Source organism: Phaseolus vulgaris, chromosome 3 (assembly GCF_000499845.2).
Source record: "Phaseolus vulgaris cultivar G19833 chromosome 3, P. vulgaris v2.0, whole genome shotgun sequence".
NCBI lineage: Eukaryota > Viridiplantae > Streptophyta > Magnoliopsida > Fabales > Fabaceae > Phaseolus > Phaseolus vulgaris.
Genome location: NC_023757.2, coordinates 45,141,200 through 45,165,232, shown reverse-complemented (window position 1 = coordinate 45,165,232; position 24,033 = coordinate 45,141,200). Strand labels below are relative to the sequence as shown.

Here is a 24,033-nt window from a genome sequence, read left to right as displayed (position 1 = left end):
TTTAAATTGAAATTTGTTGAAGTAAAAGGGTTTAGACTAAGTTTATTAGTAGGTGGTAGAACATATTTTTTCATTGAGATGGAAATTAAAGCTAGGGAATGATAAAAAAAAATAATTGAAGGAAGGGATGAGAAAAATGATAATTGAGAAAAGAAAAGGAGAAAAATTGTCCAAGGCCCAAAGATAGTATATTTGTATTTAATTTAAATAAAAAAAATATTAATTATATTTTCTCAACCAGTAATTGTTGAATAAGATAAATAAATAAATATTTTTTCGACATAAATAAATATTATTGAAATGTTCATAATTTATTTTCGACATATTCATTTTAATATTATGTTTTTAAATGATTTATTTTGTAATATAACATGAACATGAATTTCTGGAGAGTAAAGGTAATAAAATATGTTATATAAGTTGAATGATTAGAAATTAAAGTATATTAAAATTGTATCTTAGAAAAGAAGTTTAGATGAGGAATGTAGCGGAGAAGAGAAAGAGACAGAGTAGGAGCAATAGGAAACGGTGATAGCTTTCCTTTATACGTTGAAAAGAGGAAAAGGGCCCACACATGCATAGAAGAAGGCCTATTTGGTGGCCACGAAGACACACTCTCTCACCTCTTAAAAGGGCGCCATTTGCATTTCCTTCTATCATTTTAAAAACTTTTCCACCACACTACCTCCAACCGTTCTAAAACCCACCCAACCCAACACACTATTTCATTTTCCTCCGCAACCAAAACCCTAAACCACGCCATGCACCCTCACTCCTCCTACACCTTCGATTCCCTTTCCAAATCACAGGAACTATCCTCCGCCATCCAATCCGCCACCAACCCTTCCCAAATAGCATCTGCATGCGCCTCCATCGACTCCTTCCTGCACTCTCACTCACCCGACCAAACCCGCCACTTCTTCTCCATCGCCTTCCCAACCCTAATCTCCAAGCTATTCGGCTTTGACGACCCCGCTTCCGCCAATGCCTGGATCAACCACCGCCACTCCAACGACCTCGCCCCAATCCTCTTCTCCCTCCTCTCCCCCGCCGGCACCCTTGCCGCTGCCATCGCCGCCGTCGACCGCCTCTCCCTCGTCAAATACGTCTTCCCCGCCGAACGACTCCCTCACTGGACCCGCTCCCTCCTCCTTAACAAAAGTAACGTCGCCGATTCTCGGCCACTCTCCGATCTCTGCCCCTCCCTCTTCAAACCCTCCCCTTCCCCCTCCCAAATCCAGCTCAATGTCTTCGAATACTTCTTTTTCTGGTTCGCCTACTACCCCGTTTCCAAGGCCAAAAACGACAATCCCAATGCCACTTCGCTTAAACGTCCTAAGAAATTTAGGTTAGAGGATTGGACTTGGACATCCTCCTTCCCTGGTTTCTCCGCTTCCAAACCATCCCTCGAGGGAAAACCTCACTGCGATTTGTACACGCGCCTTCTGTGCGAGTATCTACGCGCCTTCGTCCCGTCCTACGATCTCAACGCCCACCAGCCCTACCGGTCCTCTATTCTTCACTACGGCTCCGGCTACGACGCCTCCGTTGTGACGCGGGCCGAGTTTGTGGTCAACACTCTGATCCATTTCTGGCTTGTGGACAACGACTTCTCGCCGTTACCGGTGAGTCTTTGCCGGAATCTTAGGGTGTCTTTTCCGGCCGGGGAGGCGCTTCCTGCGCCGGGGCTGGGCGAGGTGGTGAGGCTGTTTGTGAGCTACCTAAATTTGAGCACTGTGGCAGCGTTTAGCGAAGGTGGTGGTGAGTGTGGGAGTCCCAGGTGGAGGGCTGTGGAGGGTGCCAAGAGCAAGGATTTGGGGTCTGTGCGCTCTCTTTGTTGTTGGAACTTCTGTGTGCAGAGGCCTCTGTATAGGTTCTTGTTGAGGACGTTCTTGTTTTGCCCTATGGCTGCCTCGGTTAAGAATGTGTCACAGGTTTTGTCGGTTTGGACTAGTTATTTGGAGCCTTGGGCAATGAATGGGGACGAGTTTTTGAAATTAGAAGCTATTAACGGTGAGAAGAAGGATAATTCCGTGCCTGCAAGTGTGGGTCGGGGATTCTCGCATCAGTGGCGGGATTACGTTCTCTCTAATTATCTATACTACAGTTCCTTGGTCATGCATTTCATTGGGTTTGCTCACAGGTTCCTTCATAGTGATGTTGAAGTTATAGTCCAGATGGTTCTCAAGGTGTGTTTCTTAACCACGGTTTTAAATCCTTATTTTGTATACGCATAGTTTTTCATTCTTTTGTAGTTTAAGCATTTTATCCGGTGAGATTTATGTCGGGGGCTGTCCTATGTTGTATATTATTCTGGGAATTGACTTATCTTAGTTAGACAACTCACTTTATAGGGCAAAGGAAGTGATCTAAGTCAATATTGCGTGCATATACATGAGATGTTACGGGTGTGATCATGTGACGAATATCAACTGTTGTTTTTTTTTATCAGTGACTTTGACTACTTAGGTTATGTCGTGGAAACTGAAACTACACATGATTGATTGCCATTCTTGGATTTGTGTACATGACCGTTGTGAGTAAACATAGGAATATAGTGAGCAGTGAAATGTGGCTATTTGAATGATGTCTTTGAAAACTGGTCAATTGCACAAGATAAAGTATAATTGTGTATAAATTTTTCTTTGCAATAAATTGTGAGAACAACGTCTGTTACGATGAAAAAATAAGGTTTTAAGATTAATGATTGATCATCTTCATTTTTTGTTGACAGACTTACTAGAATTTTTTTTCACAAACCTTGTAAAAGGATCTCATTCTTTAATGTATTAGACAACAATTTAAAAGGATGTATTTTAAAAGAGTTAAAGGAAAGAAAAATATTTATGCTTTAGATTTTTATACTCATTTATAAATGAGACTATGTCTAGTTATTGATCAATTCGATAAAGTTTTGTTATGCAGTTCACGCTGCAAGATATGAACTAAGTGTTTTTTGGTTCTCAATCACTCGTCTAAGAACTTAGTAATGTTTGGACAATTAGTTCCTCCTGGCTAAATCAAATATTATTGGGACAAGCAGCCATTCCTAGCTAGGACTAGATTACAGAGGAGGTGAACAAACGATCACAAGATGCTAACTAAAAGAGATTTTACGTCCTTAGACAAATGCAAGTTTAACTCTTTTAGATAGCTAAAGAACACTAGAGTGTTCTATCAAAAGAATTGCACATGCTAGGGCATAAGTTGTTTCAATTCTAGCATTTTCATGTAAGATCTTTTAGGCTTTGTAACCTTTTCTCTTCAAGATGTCTTCTATTTGAAGAGGTCTTATGAAGGTAGCCTTTGTAAATCCTTTCTAGTCATTGTGTAGTCTTGAAGTGTTCTTTTGTTCTTAAAGCTACGTTTGCTCTTGTAAATAGATTTACATGTAATAAATGCTCTTCATGCACTAATTAATCTTTTTAGACACATCTTGTGAGATTCTTTTGGTAGTCAAACGAAAGAACGCTCTTTGCATAAACATAGTATAGTTATTTATAAGTTTTGAGTTGTATTATGTAATGTCGAAGATTACATATCTTATTGTCTATCTAAGCACAAACTTATCAGATAAAGATACATTGCAAGTTATTTTGCGTGTGGTTATCAGACGAAACAATTGCATCTGTTTGGACAGATACATTGTAAAACACTTGATCAAAATCACTTAGGGGATAGTGTTAGGTTTGTTGAAAGAAGATCTAACAATGTCTTTTCAGTTTTTCTTTCTCTATTGTTTTGATTGTGTAACTGACTAGCAATGACATGCACTTGAAAACCTGGCCATTTAGCCGTGGAATTCACTCTTCAAAGAAAAAGATTCGAAGAAATAGAAAATACTTGTGTGGGTGTCTTCATGTAATTTTTGCTTCTAGAGAATCAGTCTTTCTGTATGAATTATTCATGATTGCATGATTTGCATCCATGGAATTTGTTAAGCCTAAATTGTTCATCTGCTTTTGGCACACTATTCTGAACACTCTAAACCAAATCCACGGGTATACATTTTGTGGTTTTGTTCAATAGATGTCTGTTATAATAGCACTGATTGCTCTGTAAAGGATGTCGGGTACAGGGAACATTGCGCATGGTTTCTATACTATGTTTTGTGCATTTAAAAAATGTAACATAAGGTCAAAAAGATGTGCACAACTGCATGCTGGTTTCATTAAAAAGGGACGAACCAAGGAGAGAACTTCCATGTCAGTATCAGCCCATTCTCTTATTTTTAGTTTATTTCAGAATCAGTCCTGTAATGTATAGTCAATGTAACTGTGATTGTAATTTTCTGATAGATCTTTTACTATAACAAACTTTTGAGGTTTAGCTGAATGAAGCTTGACTTTCTAACCTGCATTTACAGGTGTTAGATACCTTGACGTCATCTAAAGAGCTCATCGACCTTCTGAAGTCTGTGGATTCTCTTTTCCATTCTAAACAGGTTGGATCAAGCAAACCGATGCTGAATAACTTGTACAGATATGTTCCTACCATCCGTGAACAGTTGCAGGTGATTTGATAATTCTCTTCCGCTTTTATTGTAGTTCTAATTTCATTAATCTTTCATTTTAGTTTTTAATTTTTTGCATTTTAATATACATCTGAACCCTTAAAGTTGATTCTATACCAACTATTAGGTTTCCTCCTTTATATTTTTCAGTTTTGTTAGAGATGACTATAAAATCATTAATGTGTTTTCGCCTACTAACTTATGCTTTTGCGGTATTAGTTTTGGCACATTGGTATTAGAGCCTCTATAAAGAAGAAATGCTCTAGAGTACAATCCTTCCTGCCCCTCGTTCTGTTAATAAAAGGTTGCACTTTAGCAAAATGTAGGTGGACCCACACGATAAGTGTTAAAGGCTCTTACATGAGAGGGTGTGCGTGTGTTACAGATTAATACATATAACCATTTATGTGTGTATTTACCCAATAACATGTTTTTGTGGTTATTTGTTCATAACAATTCTTTTGTTAGTTGTGATTATTGATGTTTCGTGGCTTGATTCTTTTACAATTGTTGATTAATTTGTTTCATAGTTATCAATCTGGATAGTTGCATGGAGTATTAGGCCCTTAAATGAGATAACCTGATGATTGTACATATAACAATTTATCACATGAGAACTCTCTTACTATGAGTACTACTAATATAAACCATTTGGCCATATTTGTAATGGTAAATATTAAAAAATTGTGCATGTTTTTTTTAATTAGTCACATAATTGCTACCGGACTTTTAACTTTGACCATTATATGACTCAGATTTATAGTTTTCAAAATAATAAGTGTTCTTACATGAATGTCCCCCTGTATATTTGTGTATAAATGCTCAAAAGTTAAATAAATTACTCAATTTTTGAACCTTTCATAATTGTCAGAATTTTTAACTTCTGTGAAAGGGGTTAACTGTTTAGAATAGGTTTTTGTATTGCCTATCTGGCATGTATAGATCATCATATCTTTTTTTGTATTTTACTGATTTAAGAACCCATATAATATCAGCTTAGAGATAATTAAGCATTCTTAGACCTTTTTTTATATTTCCATTCTTAAGTATAGTCATAAAAGCTCCGTACTTAAGACAAGTTTGCAATTAGATAGCAACAGAAGTCAAGGAATCTCCTCCTCTTCACTGGGTGAAAGATAGAGGAAAACAGAGCAGGAAAATTAGTAGAGGAAGAGGAGGTAGAGTGCTGAGTGGGCTAATGACCATTCACTGGAAAACAGAATTGGGTCGCTGGAAAGGCCAGCCAGCAAGGGATGCTTGCTAGAAAGAGGAGGCGACAATCCGGAGACTTTGTTGAAAATGTGAAACTAAACTGTGGAGGGGGTTTCCTCATTGTGAATACTTGTGCATGGAAAAAAAAATACTGATATTACCCCTAGTCTCCTTGAGTAAAGATCATAATTTCAAGCATATTTAGAGTTTTTATATCATCTTCCATGTTCCCTCTCCATTGCGAAAAGGCTGTGATAGCTGATTCTGGATTGCAGCTGCACCTTCAATCTAAGATAGATTTGAAGGTCATTGCAGCACGGTTGCCAGGGGCTGGGATGTGCTGCTGTTTCACAAAAACAGCACAATTTTGCAGTACTAACAACATAGATTTGTTTCATAGCTTGGTTAGGGCCTGATTAAATAAATGCTTCTGTGAACACGCACGTGGCATGATCCAATATCTCTATTTTAACATTACTGGTTGTTTCAGGACTGGCATGATCCAATATCTCTATTTTAACATTACTGGTTGTTTCAGGACTGGGAGGATGGTTTATGCGAGACTGATGCTGATGGCTCCTTTTTGCATGAGAATTGGAACAAAGATTTGCGACTGTTTGCTGATGGGGAGGATGGTGGACAACAGCTCCTTCAGGTTTATGTTTTTTAATTTTAATTGTGAATTTGCATTTCTAATTGTAGTATAACTAGACGATCAATCATGTCTTCTTTATAGTGACAGTTTTAGGCTAACCCTCCTTGTCTAGATGGGCTTGGGATCCTAGAAACTAAGAAGCATGGATGCTTTAGAATAGTTGCTGATTCATTCTGTTATATGTTTTGGACACATCCATGTCATTAAACACTTAAAATATTTCTAGTTGTATTTAACGGCTTTGTTTTGTTTTTTTTTTAATTTATTTTAAGCTTTTATGCCAATAATGCAGCTTGGAACATCACAATGATTGGATATATTGTATTTTATAATTTAATATCTATCCATGTTAACTTAATATTCACTTTTAAAGCAGCAATTCTGTATTTTGATTTATGTATGTTAAATTGTACTATTTTAAAGCTTTATTATACATTATTTTTAGAAATTTTCAGATCCCAGCTTCATACCATATCATATCCATGTCCTGTTTGGTATCCATGTTTTCTAACTGTAGTAATTGTTAGTATGTTGTATGGATTATTTTCTTCTCATTTCATTTTTTTTATTGCAGTTGTTTATAATGCGTGCAGAAGCTGAATTACAAGGTATATCGGGTGATAATAATATTATACCCAGTCTTCAATGCATAGATTCATTGAAGGCAAGATTGGGGAGCTTATTTGATGGAAAGACTATCAATTTATCACCAACCTGTCCTGAACCAGTGCCACATCAGCAATCTCGTGATGAGATTTTTAAGCCTAGAATAGCTGGCAATCATGCATTTGCAGATGTTAAATACAAAGGTGACTGGATGAGACGTCCCATTTCCAATGATGAAATTGCATGGCTTGCGAAAGTGCTTATTAGGTTGTCTGATTGGTTGAACGAGAATCTTGGACTGAATCAGGCAGAGAGCAGTCAAATAAGCTCACCAGTCTCTTATGTGGAGGTATCAGCTGATGTTGCCCATATATGTGGACCTTCGGAGGCCCTGAAGGTCTTCTTTTGTACCATTGGTTCTTGGTTTCTCTTTTTGGGTGCCGCATCTTTGGGTTTCATGCGAAAATATGGTCTGAGGGTGAACTTAAGGATACTGGCATCCAAGAAGGTTGTAATGGTTTTTGTTTTGTATGTTGTTTTTGGCATACTGAAGAAACTCGTTCGAGCATTTCATGATTTGTATTGAAGATTATTATAGATTGAATATACAAAGTGTATAGAGAGATGTGGAAAGTACAAAGAGAATTTTCTACCTATCAAGTTCTTGTGCACAAGGTATTTCTAATTCTGTTATTACGACTGCTAGTTCGCCATTCTGTTTACATAGATTGCAGTTGTACAAATAGATTTGGCAAACGCTCTGCACTCATATCCAACAAGGTCTAAACTCAGGTCAGCTTTTGTTAGTAATTTCTGATTTCATATTAGAACTGCAATGAAAAAAATTTACATTTACAGGATGTGATGTTTTAAAAAATAAAAATCTAATTTAAGGTTCACTAAAATTTACATATCCATGATTTCACCAACATTCATGGCATCGTTGTCATTATCTGAGTCTTATTTTATTATTAGACGTCCTGCAATATTGTCATTTGAGTTAACATATCACGAACTGTATATAAAGTTAGACGAATCAAATTTGTAATGTAATATAATTCATTATTTTGTTATTTTTATGTATTCTTTTTCCCTTAGTTATATATGTGTAGTCGTGACTACGAATTAGAGTTTTCAATGGTAATTTGATGTATTTTGAAGTATGTATCTCAAATGTTCTAATTCTTTTTCTATTTTGTTTTCTTCCTGTTCCTGTTCTTCGACTGGTAGGGTATGATTGGTTTAGAAAAATAAGTTCTTTTTATTGTCATGTAAACCAGTAGTCCAAAATCTTTCTAACAGATATCAGACCCATGACTCAAAACAAAAGATAGTATCTACATTCATGCGGAAAAGGCTAAAAAAATATGAAATATATCAATTTGGACTTCAATACTATGTGCCTGCTGAACTCGGGTTCGGGCAAAAAAAAAAGAAAAAAAAGGGAAAAAAAAGAAAAAAAAAGGAAAAGAATAAAAGAAAAAGTGTGTACCGTTCCTTACCCGGGCCTTGACTAAGTCAAGGTCAAAGTCAACACCAGAGGTCAAAGTCAACACAGGGCGTCGCCTAGGTGAAGAGACGCTAAGTGCCAGCGTCGTCAAGAAAGAAGGCGTCGCCTAGATGAAGGTGTCGCCCAACCAGGGCGTCGCCAGATCAAACATTACCAAAGCAAGGCAATCACAGTGTGGTTCCCCGATACCCATGGGTAGGAAAGACCATGGAGGGAGCGACGCCGTGGGAAGGCCCCAAACCCTTGATGACCAGGGAACAATAATAAAGAGGAGAGAAAGGTGGCTTCAAGGCCATAACAACAACACCAGTGTAGGGCAGCCTGACTCGAGAAGTACCCCTGCTGCCCCAGAGACGCCTTTGGGACAGATACGACTCAAGAGGAAGGTCACGCCCAGGGTAGCCGGGTGCAGGGTACGAGAGGAAGGCAGATACGCTCTCAAAGTAAGTGACTAGATAATTGGGGGCATGAGTTGGCACCCAAAAAGTCACCCCTAGCACAGTAGCACTCCCAGGCGGGAGGGCTCACACGTAGAAACGTCCCCAGATGGGCAGAAACGCCCCCTGATGGGGTCAAAGCGTCGTGAGGCCCTCCACGTGTGCGACAGCCAGGTCAGAATAGAAACACCCTTTAATCAGGTGCCAGGTAATCAAGCCACTCAATACAGTTTCCGTTTCGAGCGTTCAAGTACTATGATGGCTCCCAAGCGTTTCAACGTCTTAAATGCGCAACGTTTTCTAATTAAACGCTTTAATGAGTGCGTTACGTTTGTAATTAAAAGCGCTTTAAGGCGCTTTAAATGCTTGGGTAGTTTAAATAGCGCTGAGAATGTTGGGAACGGGGTTCGAACTCTTGGCAAATTTACCAGAGAACTCTCTAGTTGCTTGCTCGTGCCTTGAGGTTACGTACAAGGGACTGGGGAAAAGATCTTTGCCTGAGGGAGAAAACATACACACAACACACAGTTCTTTTTACCACCTTCAGAGTGCCATACGCGGTGCTCCGATACGGAGGTGCACAGTTTTTGGTGTTTCTTGCTGGCTGACTTGAGCGTCGGAGTGCAAACGGCCGCTAGGGCGCCCTTTTTGTCCTTCTTTGCAGGAATCCACAGGTATCCAGTGGGAAGGAGTCCCTAGTTGACGGTTGAGGTCGCGCACGAAGACGTCCCGGTCAACCGGACGGAACATTTGGCGCCCACCGTGGGGCCGATATAAAACATCAGTCCCATCACAAGTTCGAGAAAATCTACCAAGTTACAGTAACGTTGAAGGAGGTTGGAGTGACAATGGCCCCCACCAGACGAGGTACTGCACGCGCAGCCCCAGCAGAATTATCCATGCAACAGGTCCTGGAGATAATGAGGGGGCTGCAGCAGGATATGGCTGAGTCGAAGCTGGAACAGGAACGCATGCAGGCGGATCTTGACGCCTCGCATGAGAGAAATGACGAGCTCCACCGTGTGAATGAGGAGTTGCGCCAGGGCCTGAGAAATAATCGGGCGCAACATGGACACGACGAGATGGAGAACCATTCCCCACCAAGGGAATTTTCTACTCCCTTCTCGCAGGAGATTCTAGATGCAGCGATCCCGAACACATTTGCGGGGTCCAAGGTGATCTTCAGCGGGATGGAGGACCCAGAGACGCACCTTGCTGCATTTCACACACAGATGGTCCTGGTAGGCAGTTCTGACGCTGCCAAGTGCAAGCTCTTTATGAGCACCCTGACTGGGATGGCTATGGACTGGTTCATCAGCCTCCCGGACGGCCATATCACATCTTTTCGCCAATTGTCGTGATTGTTCAGGGAGCAATACATGGCAAACAAAGCCCCGCCGCCGGTCTCCTACGATTTGTTCGATGTGAAGCAGTATCAGGGGGAGACCCTGAAGGAGTACATTAATCGCTTCGGGGCCCAGGTTGTGAAGGTTGGCACGACAGAGGAGCCAATGATCGTGTACGCATTCGTGAAGGGCGTATGCCCCGGTCCTTTTGGAGAATCTATCATTCGCAACCGCCCCAGAACTTTCGCTGAGTTACGGCGTCGGGCGGTAGAACATATTGCTTCTGAAGGGGAGGTGTGCGTGAAACGCACCAGCGTCGTACCCTCACGCCCGAGAGGACCGGCGCGAACTCAGCCCGCCCGAGTCAATGAGACCACGACGGGAAGAAAGAAGCCCGATGCGAGACGCCCATACGAGGCCAGAAAGCCCCAGCCCCGGAGTCCGGCGGGGAACGATCGCCCGACCAGAGAAAGAGCGAGACCAACAAGGTATAACTTTGTGGTGGAGCTGAAGGATTTGATCGCCGTGCCTAACATAGCTGAGAGGCTGAGGCGACCGGCGAAGACTGACAAGGTGTTAGGGCCTCGCAAAGACTCTTGGTGCGAATTCCACGAGACTTTCGGGCACCACATTGATAATTGCTTGTCGTTGGGCTACCAGCTAGATGAGCTGGTGAGGACTGGGTTTTTGAAGGATTATGTCGCGGAGCCCACGACGACCACCACCTTGTCGCCCCCGTAGGCGGAAGAACCAGCACACGAGATGCCTGTGCTCGGCGAGGTCCACACCATTGCTGGAGGTTTTTCCGGCGGAGGACCCACCGCCTCCCATCGGAAGAAATACGCGAGGGGGGTCAATTCAATCGAAGAGAGACTCTCGGGGGAGCCGTGGGAGTCGGATCTCGTGTTCACAAGAAGACCTCCGGGATGTGGTACCCCACGAAAACGACCCCGTTGTCATCTCAGTCGTCACAGCCGGGAGGAAGGTGCACAGAGTGCTTGTCGACCAAGGAAGTTCGGCAGACGTCATGTTTCTGTCGACCTTTAATAAGTTACGGTTGTCCCCCGATCTGTTGAGTCCCTACACGGGGTGCCTATATGGGTTTGGGGACAACCAGGTGGAAGTCCGGGGATATCTGGAGTTGAGGACTACGTTCACAGACGGAGAGGCCTCCCGTACCGAAAGCATCCGGTACCTGGTCGTGAACGCCAACTCCGCCTACAATATTTTGCTGGGCAGGCCGGCATTAAACTGTTTGAACGCGGTGTCCTCCACACGCCACATGAAGATGAAGCTGCCAGACCTCAGTGGTAAGGTGATAGTCATCAGGTCAGACCAGGAGGAGGCGAGAAAATGCTACGAGAACAGCCTGAAAACGAAGAGAAGCGTTTTCATGGTATATGAACGTCCGCCATGCGCGGACACGACGATGATTGAGGCGACACCCGCGGGGTCGACGCCTATTGAGGCCATACCGGCGAGGGCGGCGTCCGAAGAAGACGCACCCATGGAGGAAGGTCCTAGCGTCGTGGCGTCCGTGCAAGAGGCGGCGCCCGTCGAGGATGAGAGCAGAGAACAGCCAGCCACCAACGTCGTAGAAAGGGAGATTGGTGGCAAGACATTCAAGTTAGGGAGTTTGCTGAGTCCGGGAGAGCAGGAAGGGGTGGCAGAAGTGATTTCGCGCCACCTGGATGCCTTCGCATGGTCCGCCTCGCATATGCCCGGTATCGACCCTGATTTCCTGTGTCACCACCTCAGCATGGATGCCACGGTCCGTCCCGTGCGCCAGAAAAGGAGAAAGTTCAACGAGGAGAAACAGCAGGTGGTGAAGGACGAAACGCAGAAGCTGTTGAAGGCTGGCCATATCAGGGAGATTCAATACCCTGAGTGGCTTCCCAATGTCGTCTTGGTGAAAAAGGCGAATGGAAAATGGAGGATGTGCGTGGACTTCACAGACTTGAATAAGGCGTGCCCAAAGGACTCGTACCCGCTGCCCAGCATCGACGCCTTGGTGGACAGCGCGTCCGGCAGCAAGGTGCTGAGTTTCCTAGACGCCTTCTCCGGATACAACCAGATTAAGATGCACCCGAGAGACGAGAACAAAACTGCATTCATGACTGAGACTTGCAGTTACTCCTATAAGGTGATGCCCTTCGGGCTGAAAAACGCGGGCGCCACGTACCAGAGGCTAATGGACCAGGTCCTGGCGCCCATGCTCGGGAGGAATGTGTACGCCTATTTCGACGACATGGTGGCGGCGTCGCAGGACAAGGCGCAAGACATGGCAGATCTGGAGGAGTTGTTCGTTACGATATCTAAGTACCGCCTCAAGTTAAACCCTGAGAAGTGTGTTTTCGGGGTAGAGGCCGGTAAGTTCTTGGGTTTCATGCTCACGGAGAGGGGGATAGAGGCGAACTCCGACAAATGCGCGGCGATTATCGCCATGCGAAGCCCGGCGTCGGTAAAGGAGGTGCAACAGCTGACAGGACGGATGGCAGCGCTCTCAAGGTTTGTTTCCGTCGGGGGAGAGAAGGGGCATCCATATTTCCAATGCCTCAAGAGAAACAGTCGCTTTGCGTGGACTGATGAGTGCGAAGCAGCTTTCATTAAGCTAAAGGAGTACCTGGCGACGCCACCTGTCCTCTGCAAACCGGTAACAGGCGTGCCCCTCTGGTTATACTTTACGGTAACGGAACGAGCTATCAGCTCAGTGCTGGTCCAGGAACAGGACCAGATTCAAAAACCCAGTTATTTTGTAAGCAAGGTTTTACAAGGCGCAGAAATCAGATATCAGGCGTTAGAGAAGGCAGCGCTGGCGGTGGTATTTTCAGCCAGGAGGCTCCGTCATTACTTCCACAGTTTCACGGTGGTAGTGATGACGAACCTCCCTATACAGAAGGTGCTGCAGAAGCCTGATGTGGCTGGGAGAATGGTACGCTGGGCGGTGGAACTGTCAGAATTCGACATCCAGTATGAGCCTAGAGGGTCCATCAAAGGGCAGGTATACGCAGATTTTATAGCGGAGCTGTCGCCCGGAGGGGAGCAAGAGGTGGAGGTGGGCTCACAGTGGTTGCTCTCGGTTGATGGCTCTTCCAACCAGCAAGGGAGTGGTGCGGGAATAGTCCTGGAGGGACCCAACGGCGTGCTGATTGAGCAGGCCCTGCGCTTCGCCTTCAAGGCAAGCAACAATCAGGCAGAATATGAAGCCCTGATAGCAGGAATGCTCCTGGCCAAGGAGATAGGCGCGCAGAACCTCCTGGTGAAAAGCGACTCCCAGCTGATAACGGGGCAGGTGTCGGGTGAGTTCCAGGCGAATGACCCATAGATGGCGGCATATCTGAGGTACGTCCAGTTGTTGAAAGGAGCGTTCAACGCTCTTGAGCTGATACATGTCCCCAGGAAGCAGAATGCCAGAGCTGACTTGCTTGCAAAGGTTGCCAGCTCAGGCAAGGGGGGTAGACAGAGGACAGTGATCCAAGAGACTCTCAAAGCTCCGCGTAGATTTGTGGAAGACAACAGAGTGGATGTCCTCCAGATTTATACAACAAGGGGAAGGCCGAGGAGTCATTGCTCTTTGACCCAAGATACGCAGAGGGCGCCCTGCATCAGCACGTACGCGGATGTGCCCGAAGAAGAGCAGATGCAGGTATGCGTTTTGATCCAGGGAGACACCTGGTTGACGCCCTACAAGCGATACCTGGCGGATGGGGCTCTCCCCGTAGAGCCTGAAGAGGGTAAAAAGGTCAAAAGGAACGCCGCAAGGTACACCCTGGTGGATGGGGTGTTGTTCAGGCACGGTTTCACTCACCCTATCCTAACATGCGTAAGTGGCGACGAGTGCACCCGGATAATGGCAGAGCTACACGAAGGCATCTGCGGGAGCCACGTAGGAGGAAGGTCCTTAGCCTCCAAGGTAATACGCGCAGGTTTCTTCTGGCCAACAATAAAAGAGGACTGCGCGCGACACGCTCGGCGTTGCAGGCAATGCCAAAAGCACGCCGATTGGCACAAGGCGTCGCCAGAAGAGTTGCGATCCATATACAGCCCGTGGCCTTTCCATACATGGGGAATTGACATCCTGGGCCCGTTCCCACTGGCAATCAGGCAGATGAAGTATTTGGTCGTCGCCATCGAATACTTCACCAAATGGATAGAGGCAGAGCCCTTAGCACAAATCACTGCGCTCAAAGTACAACATTTTGTGTGGAAGAACATTGTGTGCCGTTTTGGCGTACCTAGGCGGCTGATATCCGACAACGGAACCCAGTTCGCCAGTCAACAGTTGAGAAACCTATGTGCTGAGGTAGGCATTAAGCAGGTGTTTGCATCAGTTGAGCACCCCCAGACTAATGGGCAGGTAGAATCAGCAAACAGAGTTTTGCTGAGAGGACTAAAGAGAAGGCTGGAAAAGGCCAAAGGAGCATGGGCCGAGGAGGTGCCAAGGATTGTGTGGGCATACCACACCACGCCCCAATCCTCTACTATGGAGACGCCTTTTAGTTTGGTGTACGGGTCGGACGCGATGATTCCAGTAGAAATACATGAAAGCTCACCACGTTTTCAAAACTTTGTGGTGGAGGAATCCAATGAAGAGAGGCGGGTAAACCTGGATCTGCTAGACGAGGCCAGGGAAAAAGCCAGAATAAAAGCTGAAGCGATGAAGAGAAGAGTAGAGCGGCAATATAGCTCTAAGGTAAAGCCGCGACAGTTTCAGGTCGGCGACCTGGTGATGAGAAAAGCTCACCCATACGAGTTGGAGAATAAGCTGTCTCCCAAGTGGACCGGACCTTTCTGAGTTACTGAGGCTAAGGGCAAAGGTTCGTACAACCTAGAGACTTTGGATGGAGGTCCTATTCCGCGCAGTTGGAATGCAGCCAACTTAAAATTTTATTTCAGTTGACTTATGTAAGCAGTTATGTAACAATTTAGTTGAAGGGGACACTCTTTTTCTTCCTCGGGGGTTTTTTCAATGAGGTCACCCAAATAAAAGGTAAAACCAGTTTGAGAAAAAGAAGTGCCTTGGTTTTCATCCTTTATCTTTCTCCGTTTGAAGTAATGTGATGCGTCGCCAAAAAAGAAGGCGTCGCCAAGAGAAAAGGCGTCGCCCAGATGAAGGCATGCGCCATTGGAAGGACAGGATGAAAGAAAAGCGCGCGGTATGCGAAACATATGCAAAATAGAGTGGCGTTGCAAAAAATCAAGTATGATATATAAAAGTTGTTGTTACAAGCAATGTTTGATACAATGAGCGTAGCACAAATGGAGCAAACACTACAGATCATGCAAAAACACGAACAAGCCATTTTTCAGTGGCCATCGGAGTCAGCACTGGAGGAAGGCGAAACCCCATTCCTAGCCCGCAGAGCTCGAGTAAGTCGTGTCCTCCTCTCTTGGTTTATTTTCGAGCCTGCACCAAGGGAGATAAATGTGTCAGAAACGCCATGAAGCAAGACAGACACGGTTAGAAAACAACAAAGGCCGGAGTTTCTAGGGCAGCGACTCTTACATATGTACTTTTCGAGAGTCCCAGCGTTGAACTCCAAGCTGATCAAAGTGGCAGAGTCAAAACCTCTCGCCTCAGCAAGAATCCGGCAAGCTATTTGATCACTTGGAGCCAGCTTCTTGAAGGGTTTGCTTCTGAGGGCCCTTGCCTCTCTCACCCAGTACAGCGGAAACCCATCCAGAGCGTCGGGAACAAGGTCAGTGCAGCAGATCTCGAAGAATCGGCATTTCCACCCGGTGAACGAGTTCTGGAAGGGTGTGAGGAGAACTCTCCCGGGAACGTTACTGAGAGTTACCCAGAGGTTGTGTCTTTGCCTCTTCACCTCAAAGAAGTGAAGAAAGAGGTCAACCGAGGGCGCACAACCTAGAAACCCGAAGAGGATATCGAAGGCTTTGACAAAGGCCCAGCTGTTGGGGTATAACTGGGCCGGAGCGACATTGATCTCCGTCAGCAGTTCCTTCTCGAACCAGGAGAAGGGTAGGCGCACTCCGATGGTCTTGAAAACCACCTGGTAAAGGTAAAAGAAGGGGACCCCTTCGTTGGCCCGTTCGTCTCCACATACTGGCTCCCCTAGAGTGCAAGGGAGCACAGCGATGTCGTCGTCATGCCTCCTCGCGAAGGCCCGGTGATCATAGGAACATTCGTCAAGAAGTTCGTTTGAAGCCCAAGGGTACAAGTCCTTGGGATTGACCCTGGGGAAGCAGCATGAGAAGACATTCTTTAACAAGATCAGGGATTGTTGAGGGTGTATGGCCCGTCGAAAGTGCAAGAGCCGAGCGGGGGGAGTAAACGCTGGAAGAACCCTTCGTGAGAAGAGAAGGGGTGCAAGAAGAGAGAGTGCAAGTAGGTTACGAAGAAGGCTGAAATGATGAGAAGGGTTTCAGAGTTTGAAGAGTTAAATAAAGCGGTTAGAGCGCCAAACGAAGCAAGTAGAAGTATCGCAGTTAGGGCATTAAACAACGCGAATGGATGCACCGCACGATCGACCCACGTGGCAGAAGATGAAGGGATGACCCTGGCACCGCTGGTTAAACTCAGAGAACGTCGTATCAACAGAATATCCAGTGGTACGATGCGTCGTCGAAAGTGGGTCAGGGGCACAGCAGGAGTCAGGACTTAGTGGAATGACTGAATGTCCCATCAGCCATACAAGAAGCGCCACGTGGATCAAGTCGAATGACTGAACGTCCCATCAGCCATACAAGAAACGCCACGTGGATGGCACGGACAAAACCTTGAGCTCTTCGCTGTCATCAAGCGTCGACCAAGGCAAGAATCAAAGTCAATGTCAAAGTAAAGATAATGCCCGAGGCGTCGCCCGGAAGGACGTGAAGGGCGACGCCAGCATGAGACGTCGCGGGCGTCGCCAACCCAAATATCAGCAGGGTCGCCTCCCCGATACCCGCAGGTAGGAAAGACTGTGGAGGGAGACGAAATTGAAGGGGACAGAGTTAGTTGCTGGCGTCATCTCCCCGATACCCACGGGTAGGAAAGACTGTGGAGGGAGATAAGACCGCCAAACGCCAGCGAATTGCTGGTAGGGTGTTCCACGATACCTATGAGAAGGAAAGACCATAGAGGGAACGACCCCTCCCCAGAGCACTCGACGTTTTAGACACCCGGGACGATACGGCACTGCATTAGCAGGCCTCTCCTTAGGCGTGGGCGCCGGGGGCTAAGGATCAAGGAGAAAACCGTTTCGGTGTTAGAGACACCCCGTGGATGATGCGGCGTCACTAGGTGAGCCTCTCCATGGGCGTGAGGGTTGGCACGTGACCTTTCCCGGACATACAAGGCCGCCCAACGAAGTGAAAGAAACGAGAAAAACATAAACAAAATAACCGAAGCGCGCGAAAGCAAAGAATGAGTGTAAGAGCGCACAGGCAGGATTTTATATCGTGAAAGCACAGGAGTAATCATACAAACACCCAGAGGTGTAACCAGAGTACGGATGATTCGAGGAATTACAAATTTGGCAGAGAAGGTTAAAACAAGTACAAAGGAAGGGGCAGATGATCGAAGGGACGGCTCAATCGTCTATCTCCAAAGGCACGACCTTTCCATCAACAATGTGGTGAGTGGAATCGCAGCTGGAAATGTCGATCCCCGGGTTCGTGCAGACTGCTTGAGCCAAAGCTTCTTGGATGAGGGCCTTTTTGTCCTTCTCCAGCTCCTCAATGGCGGCGTCCCCAGCGGCTACCTGCTTCTCCAAAGCCTCCTTCTCCACGCGAAGCCTGACCTCGACCTGTAGTTTGTCGTGGTCAGCTTGGAGAAGGCCCATAGCCTTAGCCTGTGTGGCTATTTCCCTCTCCATCTGCTCCAGCTTGTCAGCCTGCTCACAGCAACGGTCCTTCAAGTCCTTTTGGACTTCTGCATCAGCTTTGACCAATTCTTGAAGGCCCGTTAACTGAACCTGGAGGGCGACTTCCCGAGTATAAAAGTCAGCCTGGAGCTCCAATGCCTCTGCCAGTTGCCTCTCAGCTTCTGCTTTGGACTCTTGCGCCTGCTTCAAGGAAGTTTGGTAAGTTTCGTTCTAGCGTCCCAGGGTTCTCTTCTCCTCCTCCAGAGTAGTCACCTTTGTTTTCAAGGCCTGGAGAGTTTGAGCTTGCAGGACCGCGTTTCTGGCCTGGGCGCGCCATTCAAGGGCCACCGCCAAGAAGGCCCCCAAGTAGAAAGGCATGCCTTCCTTCCTGTCGGTACCCTCTGGCATAGTTCCGCCACTGAAGCCCCTCATCAGATGCATGATTGGGGGAGGGATGGCGATGAAATTGGGGGCGGCAGCGACGGGAAGCAGTGACTTCTGCCGGCGGCGGAGGCGGGGCAGATTCGGCGCCTTCGTCCCTTTCCTCTTGGAGTGTCGTGGGGGGAAGTGAGGTCGCACTTGGGGGGTTGTCCATGAAGGAGTTCCCTCCCGGAGGCGACGCCTCTACCAGAAGACGAACCCGCGCAGATTTTCTCCTCTTGAAGGGCGCCACGCCATCCGAGTCTTCATCATCCGATAAAATTTTCAAGACCCGTTTCCCTTTGTCAAGGGGTGTTGGAGCTGGAGATGAGGCCGCGGCTAGGGGAACGGCGGCAATGGGCAAGTGAGAGTCAGAAGTCTGAAGTGCCTCAGGGCTAGGTCGGGACGATGGAGATGAGCCCAGCAGGGTTTTGGCAGTGGTCGAAGGTCGCAGGGACAGAGTTGGTGGAGGAATCGGATCAGCAGCAGAGGCGGAGGAGGCGCCCGCCTTGGCGGTACGAGCCTCCTTCATTGCTTTCGCCAACATCATCATTTTAGAGGCGTCCATCACTAATCCTGCATCGAAACAGACCAAACAGCAGAAATTAGGGCCAAAGCAACTATACAAAATTACAAAGCGCATAGAGGCGTAAGATGCAAGCAACGTAGCACAATATAAACGAGCAGAATGGGCTGTGGGAACAAACATCCGGTAGCAGGGTGTTCACATCAAGAAGGATGAGGGGAGAGTCCCCTTACCAAAGTAGGTGGTCAGGGCGTGAACATTGTACTCGCTAGCAACAAGCTTCAAGGTATCAAAAATAATCCTCAGCCCGGCCAAGGCTTTGCTTACCTCCCTGTCAGCGGGAGATAGCTCTTCCAGGGCTATGGCCCTGAGCAGCTTAGGGCGCTCCGTCCAGTAAAGGGGAAAGCCATCCAAGGCTGTGGGATCGTGCTTAGCGCTGCACACTCTAAAGAATTTCCCTTTCCAATTTTTGTAAGAGTTTTGGAAGAGGGAAAGGAGAATTCTGCCCGCGATCCCGGAAATGCTTACCCAGAAGCTTTTCCCCTGCCTTTTCACCTCAAAGAAATGCAGGAAGACGTCTACGGATGGGAGGATGCCCAGGTGTCCGCAAAGAATTTGAAAATTACAAAGCGCATAGAGGCGTAAGATGCAAGCAACGTAGCACAATATAAACGAGCAGAATGGGTTGTGGGAACAAACATCCGGTAGCAGGGTGTTCACATCAAGAAGGATGAGGGGAGAGTCCCCTTACCAAAGTAGGTGGTCAGGGCGTGAACATTGTACTCGCTAGCAACAAGCTTCAAGGTATCAAAAATAATCCCCAGCCCGGCCAAGGCTTTGCTTACCTCCCTGTCAGCGGGAGATAGCTCTTCCAGGGCTATGGCCCTGAGCAGCTTAGGGCGCTCCGTCCAGTAAAGGGGAAAGCCATCCAAGGCTGTGGGATCGTGCTTAGCGCTGCACACTCTATAGAATTTCCCTTTCCAATTTTTGTAAGAGTTTTGGAAGAGGGAAAGGAGGATTCTGCCCGCGATCCCGGAAAAGCTTACCCAGAAGCTTTTCCCCTGCCTTTTCACCTCAAAGAAATGCAGGAAGACGTCTACGGATGGGAGGATGCCCAGGTGTCCGCAAAGAATTTGAAAACCCCTTACGAACGCCTAGCTGTTGGGGTGGAGCTGGGCGGGGGCGGTATTGATTTCAGTGAGGAGTTGTATCAGCTCAAGAGCGTTGAACGCTCCTTTCAACAACTGGACGTACCTCAGATATGCCGCCATCTATGGGTCCTTCGCCTGGCACTCAACCGACACCTGCCCCGTTATCAGCTGGGAGTCGCTTTTCACCGGGAGGTTCTGCGCGCCTATCTCCTTGGCCTGGAGCATTCCTGCTATCAGGGCTTCATATTCTGCCTGATTGTTGCTTGCCTTGAAGGCGAAGCGCAGGGCCTGCTCAATCAGCACGCCGTTGGGTCCCTCCAGGACTATTCCCGCACCACTCCCTTGCTGGTTGGAAGAGCCATCAACCGAGAGCAACCACTGTGAGCCCACCTCCACCTCTTGCTCCCCTCCGGGCGACAGCTCCGCTATAAAATCTGCGTATACCTGCCCTTTGATGGACCCTCTAGGCTCATACTGAATGTCAAATTCTGACAGTTCCACCGCCCAGCGTACCAGTCTCCCAGCCACATCAGGCTTCTGCAACACCTTCTGTATAGGGAGGTTCGTCATCTCTACCACCGTGAAGCTGTGGAAGTAATGACGGAGCCTCCTGACTGAAAATACCACCGCCAGCGCTGCGTTCTCTAACACCTGATATCTGATTTCTGCGCCTTGTAAGGCCTTGCTTACAAAATAAATGGGTTTTTGAATCTGGTCCTGTTCCTGGACCAGCACTGAGCTGATAGCTCGTTCCGTTACCGTAAAGTATAACCAGAGGGGCACGCCTGTTACCGGTTTGCAGAGGACAGGTGGCGTCGCCAGGTACTCCTTTAGCTTAATGAAAGTTGCTTCGCACTCATCAGTCCACGCAAAGCGACTGTTTCTCTTGAGGCATTGGAAATATGGATGCCCCTTCTCTCCCCCGGCGGAAACAAACCTTGAGAGCGCTGTCATCCGTCCTGTCAGCTGTTGCACCTCCTTTACCGACGCCGGGCTTCGCATGGCGATAATCGCCGCGCATTTGTCGGGGTTCGCCTCTATCCCCCTCTCCGTGAGCATGAAACCCAAGAACTTACCGGCCTCTACCCCGAAAACACACTTCTCAGGGTTTAACTTGAGGCGGTACTTGGATATCGTAACGAACAACTCCTCCAGATCTGCCATGTGTTGCGCCTTGTCCTGTGACGCCACCACCATGTCGTCGAAATAGGCGTACACATTCCTCCCGAGCATGGGCGCCAGAACCTAGTCCATTAGCCTCTGGTACGTGGCGCCCGCGTTTTTCAGCCCGAAGGGCATCACCTTATAGGAGTAACTGCAAGTCTCAGTCATGAATGCAGTTTTGTTCTCGTCTCTCGGGTGCATCTTAATCTGGTTGTATCCGGAGAAGGTGTCTAGGAAACTCAGCACCTTGCTGCCGGACGCGCTGTCCACCAAGGCGTCGATGCTGGGCAGCGGGTACGGGTCCTTTGGGCACGCCTTATTCAAGTCTGTGAAGTCCACGCACATCCTCCATTTTCCATTCGCCTTTTTCACCAAGACGACATTGGGAAGCCACTCAGGGTATTGAATCTCCCTGATATGGCCAGCCTTCAACAGCTTCTGCGTTTCGTCCTTCACCACCTGCTGTTTCTCCTCGTTGAACTTTCTCCTTCTCTGGCGCACGGGACGGACCGTGGCATCCATGCTGAGGTGGTGACACAGGAAATCAGAGTCGATACCGGGCATATGCGAGGCGGACCATGCGAAGGCATCCAGGTGGCGCGAAATCACTTCTGCCACCCCTTCCTGCTCTCCCGGACTCAGCAAACTCCCTAACTTGAATGTCTTGCCACCAATCTCCCTTTCTACGACGTTGGTGGCTGGCTGTTCTCTGCTCTCATCCTCGACGGGCGCCGCCTCTTGCACGGACGCCACGACGCTAGGACCTTCCTCCATGGGTGCGTCTGCTTCGGACGCCGCCCTCGCCGGTATGGCCTCAATAGGCGTCGACCCCGCGGGTGTCGCCTCAATCATCGTCGTGTCCGCGCATGGCGGACGTTCATATACCATGAAAACGCTTCTCTTCGTTTTCAGGCTGTTCTCGTAGCATTTTCTCAGCTCCTCCTGGTCTGACCTGATGACTATCACCTTACCACTGAGGTCTGGCAGCTTCATCTTCATGTGGCGTGTGGAGGACACCGCGTTCAAACGGTTTAACGCCGGCCTGCCCAGCAAAATATTGTAGGCGGAGTTGGCGTTCACGACCAGGTACCGGATGCTTTCGGTACGGGAGGCCTCTCCGTCTGTGAACGTAGTCCTCAACTCCAGATATCCCCGGACTTCCACCTGGTTGTCCCCAAACCCATATAGGCACCCCGTGTAGGGACTCAACAGATCGGGGGACAACCGTAACTTATTAAAGGTCGACAGAAACATGACGTCTGCCGAACTTCCTTGGTCGACAAGCACTCTGTGCACCTTCCTCCCGGCTGTGACGACTGAGATGACAACGGGGTCGTTTTCGTGGGGTACCACATCCCGGAGGTCTTCTTGTGAACACGAGATCCGACTCCCACGGCTCCCCCGAGAGTCTCTCTTCGATTGAATTGACCCCCCTCGCGTATTTCTTCCGATGGGAGGCGGTGGGTCCTCCGCCGGAAAAACCTCCAGCAATGGTGTGGACCTCGCCGAGCACAGGCATCTCGTGTGCTGGTTCTTCCGCCTACGGGGGCGACAAGGTGGTGGTCGTCGTGGGCTCCGCGACATAATCCTTCAAAAACCCAGTCCTCACCAGCTCATCTAGCTGGTAGCCCAACGACAAGCAATTATCAATGTGGTGCCCGAAAGTCTCGTGGAATTCGCACCAAGAGTCTTTGCGAGGCCCTAACACCTTGTCAGTCTTCGCCGGTCGCCTCAGCCTCTCAGCTATGTTAGGCACGGCGATCAAATCCTTCAGCTCCACCACAAAGTTATACCTTGTTGGTCTCGCTCTTTCTCTGGTCGGGCGATCGTTCCCCGCCGGACTCCGGGGCTGGGGCTTTCTGGCCTCGTATGGGCGTCTCGCATCGGGCTTCTTTCTTCCCGTCGTGGTCTCATTGACTCGGGCGGGCTGAGTTCGCGCCGGTCCTCTCGGGCGTGAGGGTACGACGCTGGTGCGTTTCACGCACACCTCCCCTTCAGAAGCAATATGTTCTACCGCCCGACGCCGTAACTCAGCGAAAGTTCTGGGGCGGTTGCGAATGATAGATTCTCCAAAAGGACCGGGGCATACGCCCTTCACGAATGCGTACACGATCATTGGCTCCTCTGTCGTGCCAACCTTCACAACCTGGGCCCCGAAGCGATTAATGTACTCCTTCAGGGTCTCCCCCTGATACTGCTTCACATCGAACAAATCGTAGGAGACCGGCGGCGGGGCTTTGTTTGCCATGTATTGCTCCCTGAACAATCACGACAATTGGCGAAAAGATGTGATATGGCCGTCCGGGAGGCTGATGAACCAGTCCATAGCCATCCCAGTCAGGGTGCTCATAAAGAGCTTGCACTTGGCAGCGTCAGAACTGCCTACCAGGACCATCTGTGTGTGAAATGCAGCAAGGTGCGTCTCTGGGTCCTCCATCCCGCTGAAGATCACCTTGGACCCCGCAAATGTGTTCGGGATCGCTGCATCTAGAATCTCCTGCGAGAAGGGAGTAGAAAATTCCCTTGGTGGGGAATGGTTCTCCATCTCGTCGTGTCCATGTTGCGCCCGATTATTTCTCAGGCCCTGGCGCAACTCCTCATTCACACGGTGGAGCTCGTCATTTCTCTCATGCGAGGCGTCAAGATCCGCCTGCATGCGTTCCTGTTCCAGCTTCGACTCAGCCATAT

General features: G+C 47.8%; 1 protein-coding gene across 1 annotated transcript; it reads left to right on the top strand.

Moving 5' to 3' along the window:
- Nucleotides 1-570: 570 nt before the first annotated feature.
- On the top strand, nucleotides 571-7,646 carry LOC137808099 (uncharacterized). Its single transcript, XM_068609049.1, has 4 exons — nucleotides 571-2,189; nucleotides 4,367-4,513; nucleotides 6,264-6,380; nucleotides 6,955-7,646. Exons 1-4 carry the CDS (start codon nucleotides 762-764, stop codon nucleotides 7,570-7,572), a joined length of 2,310 nt encoding a protein of 769 aa, XP_068465150.1. The 5' UTR covers nucleotides 571-761; the 3' UTR covers nucleotides 7,573-7,646.
- Nucleotides 7,647-24,033: the final 16,387 nt, after the last annotated feature.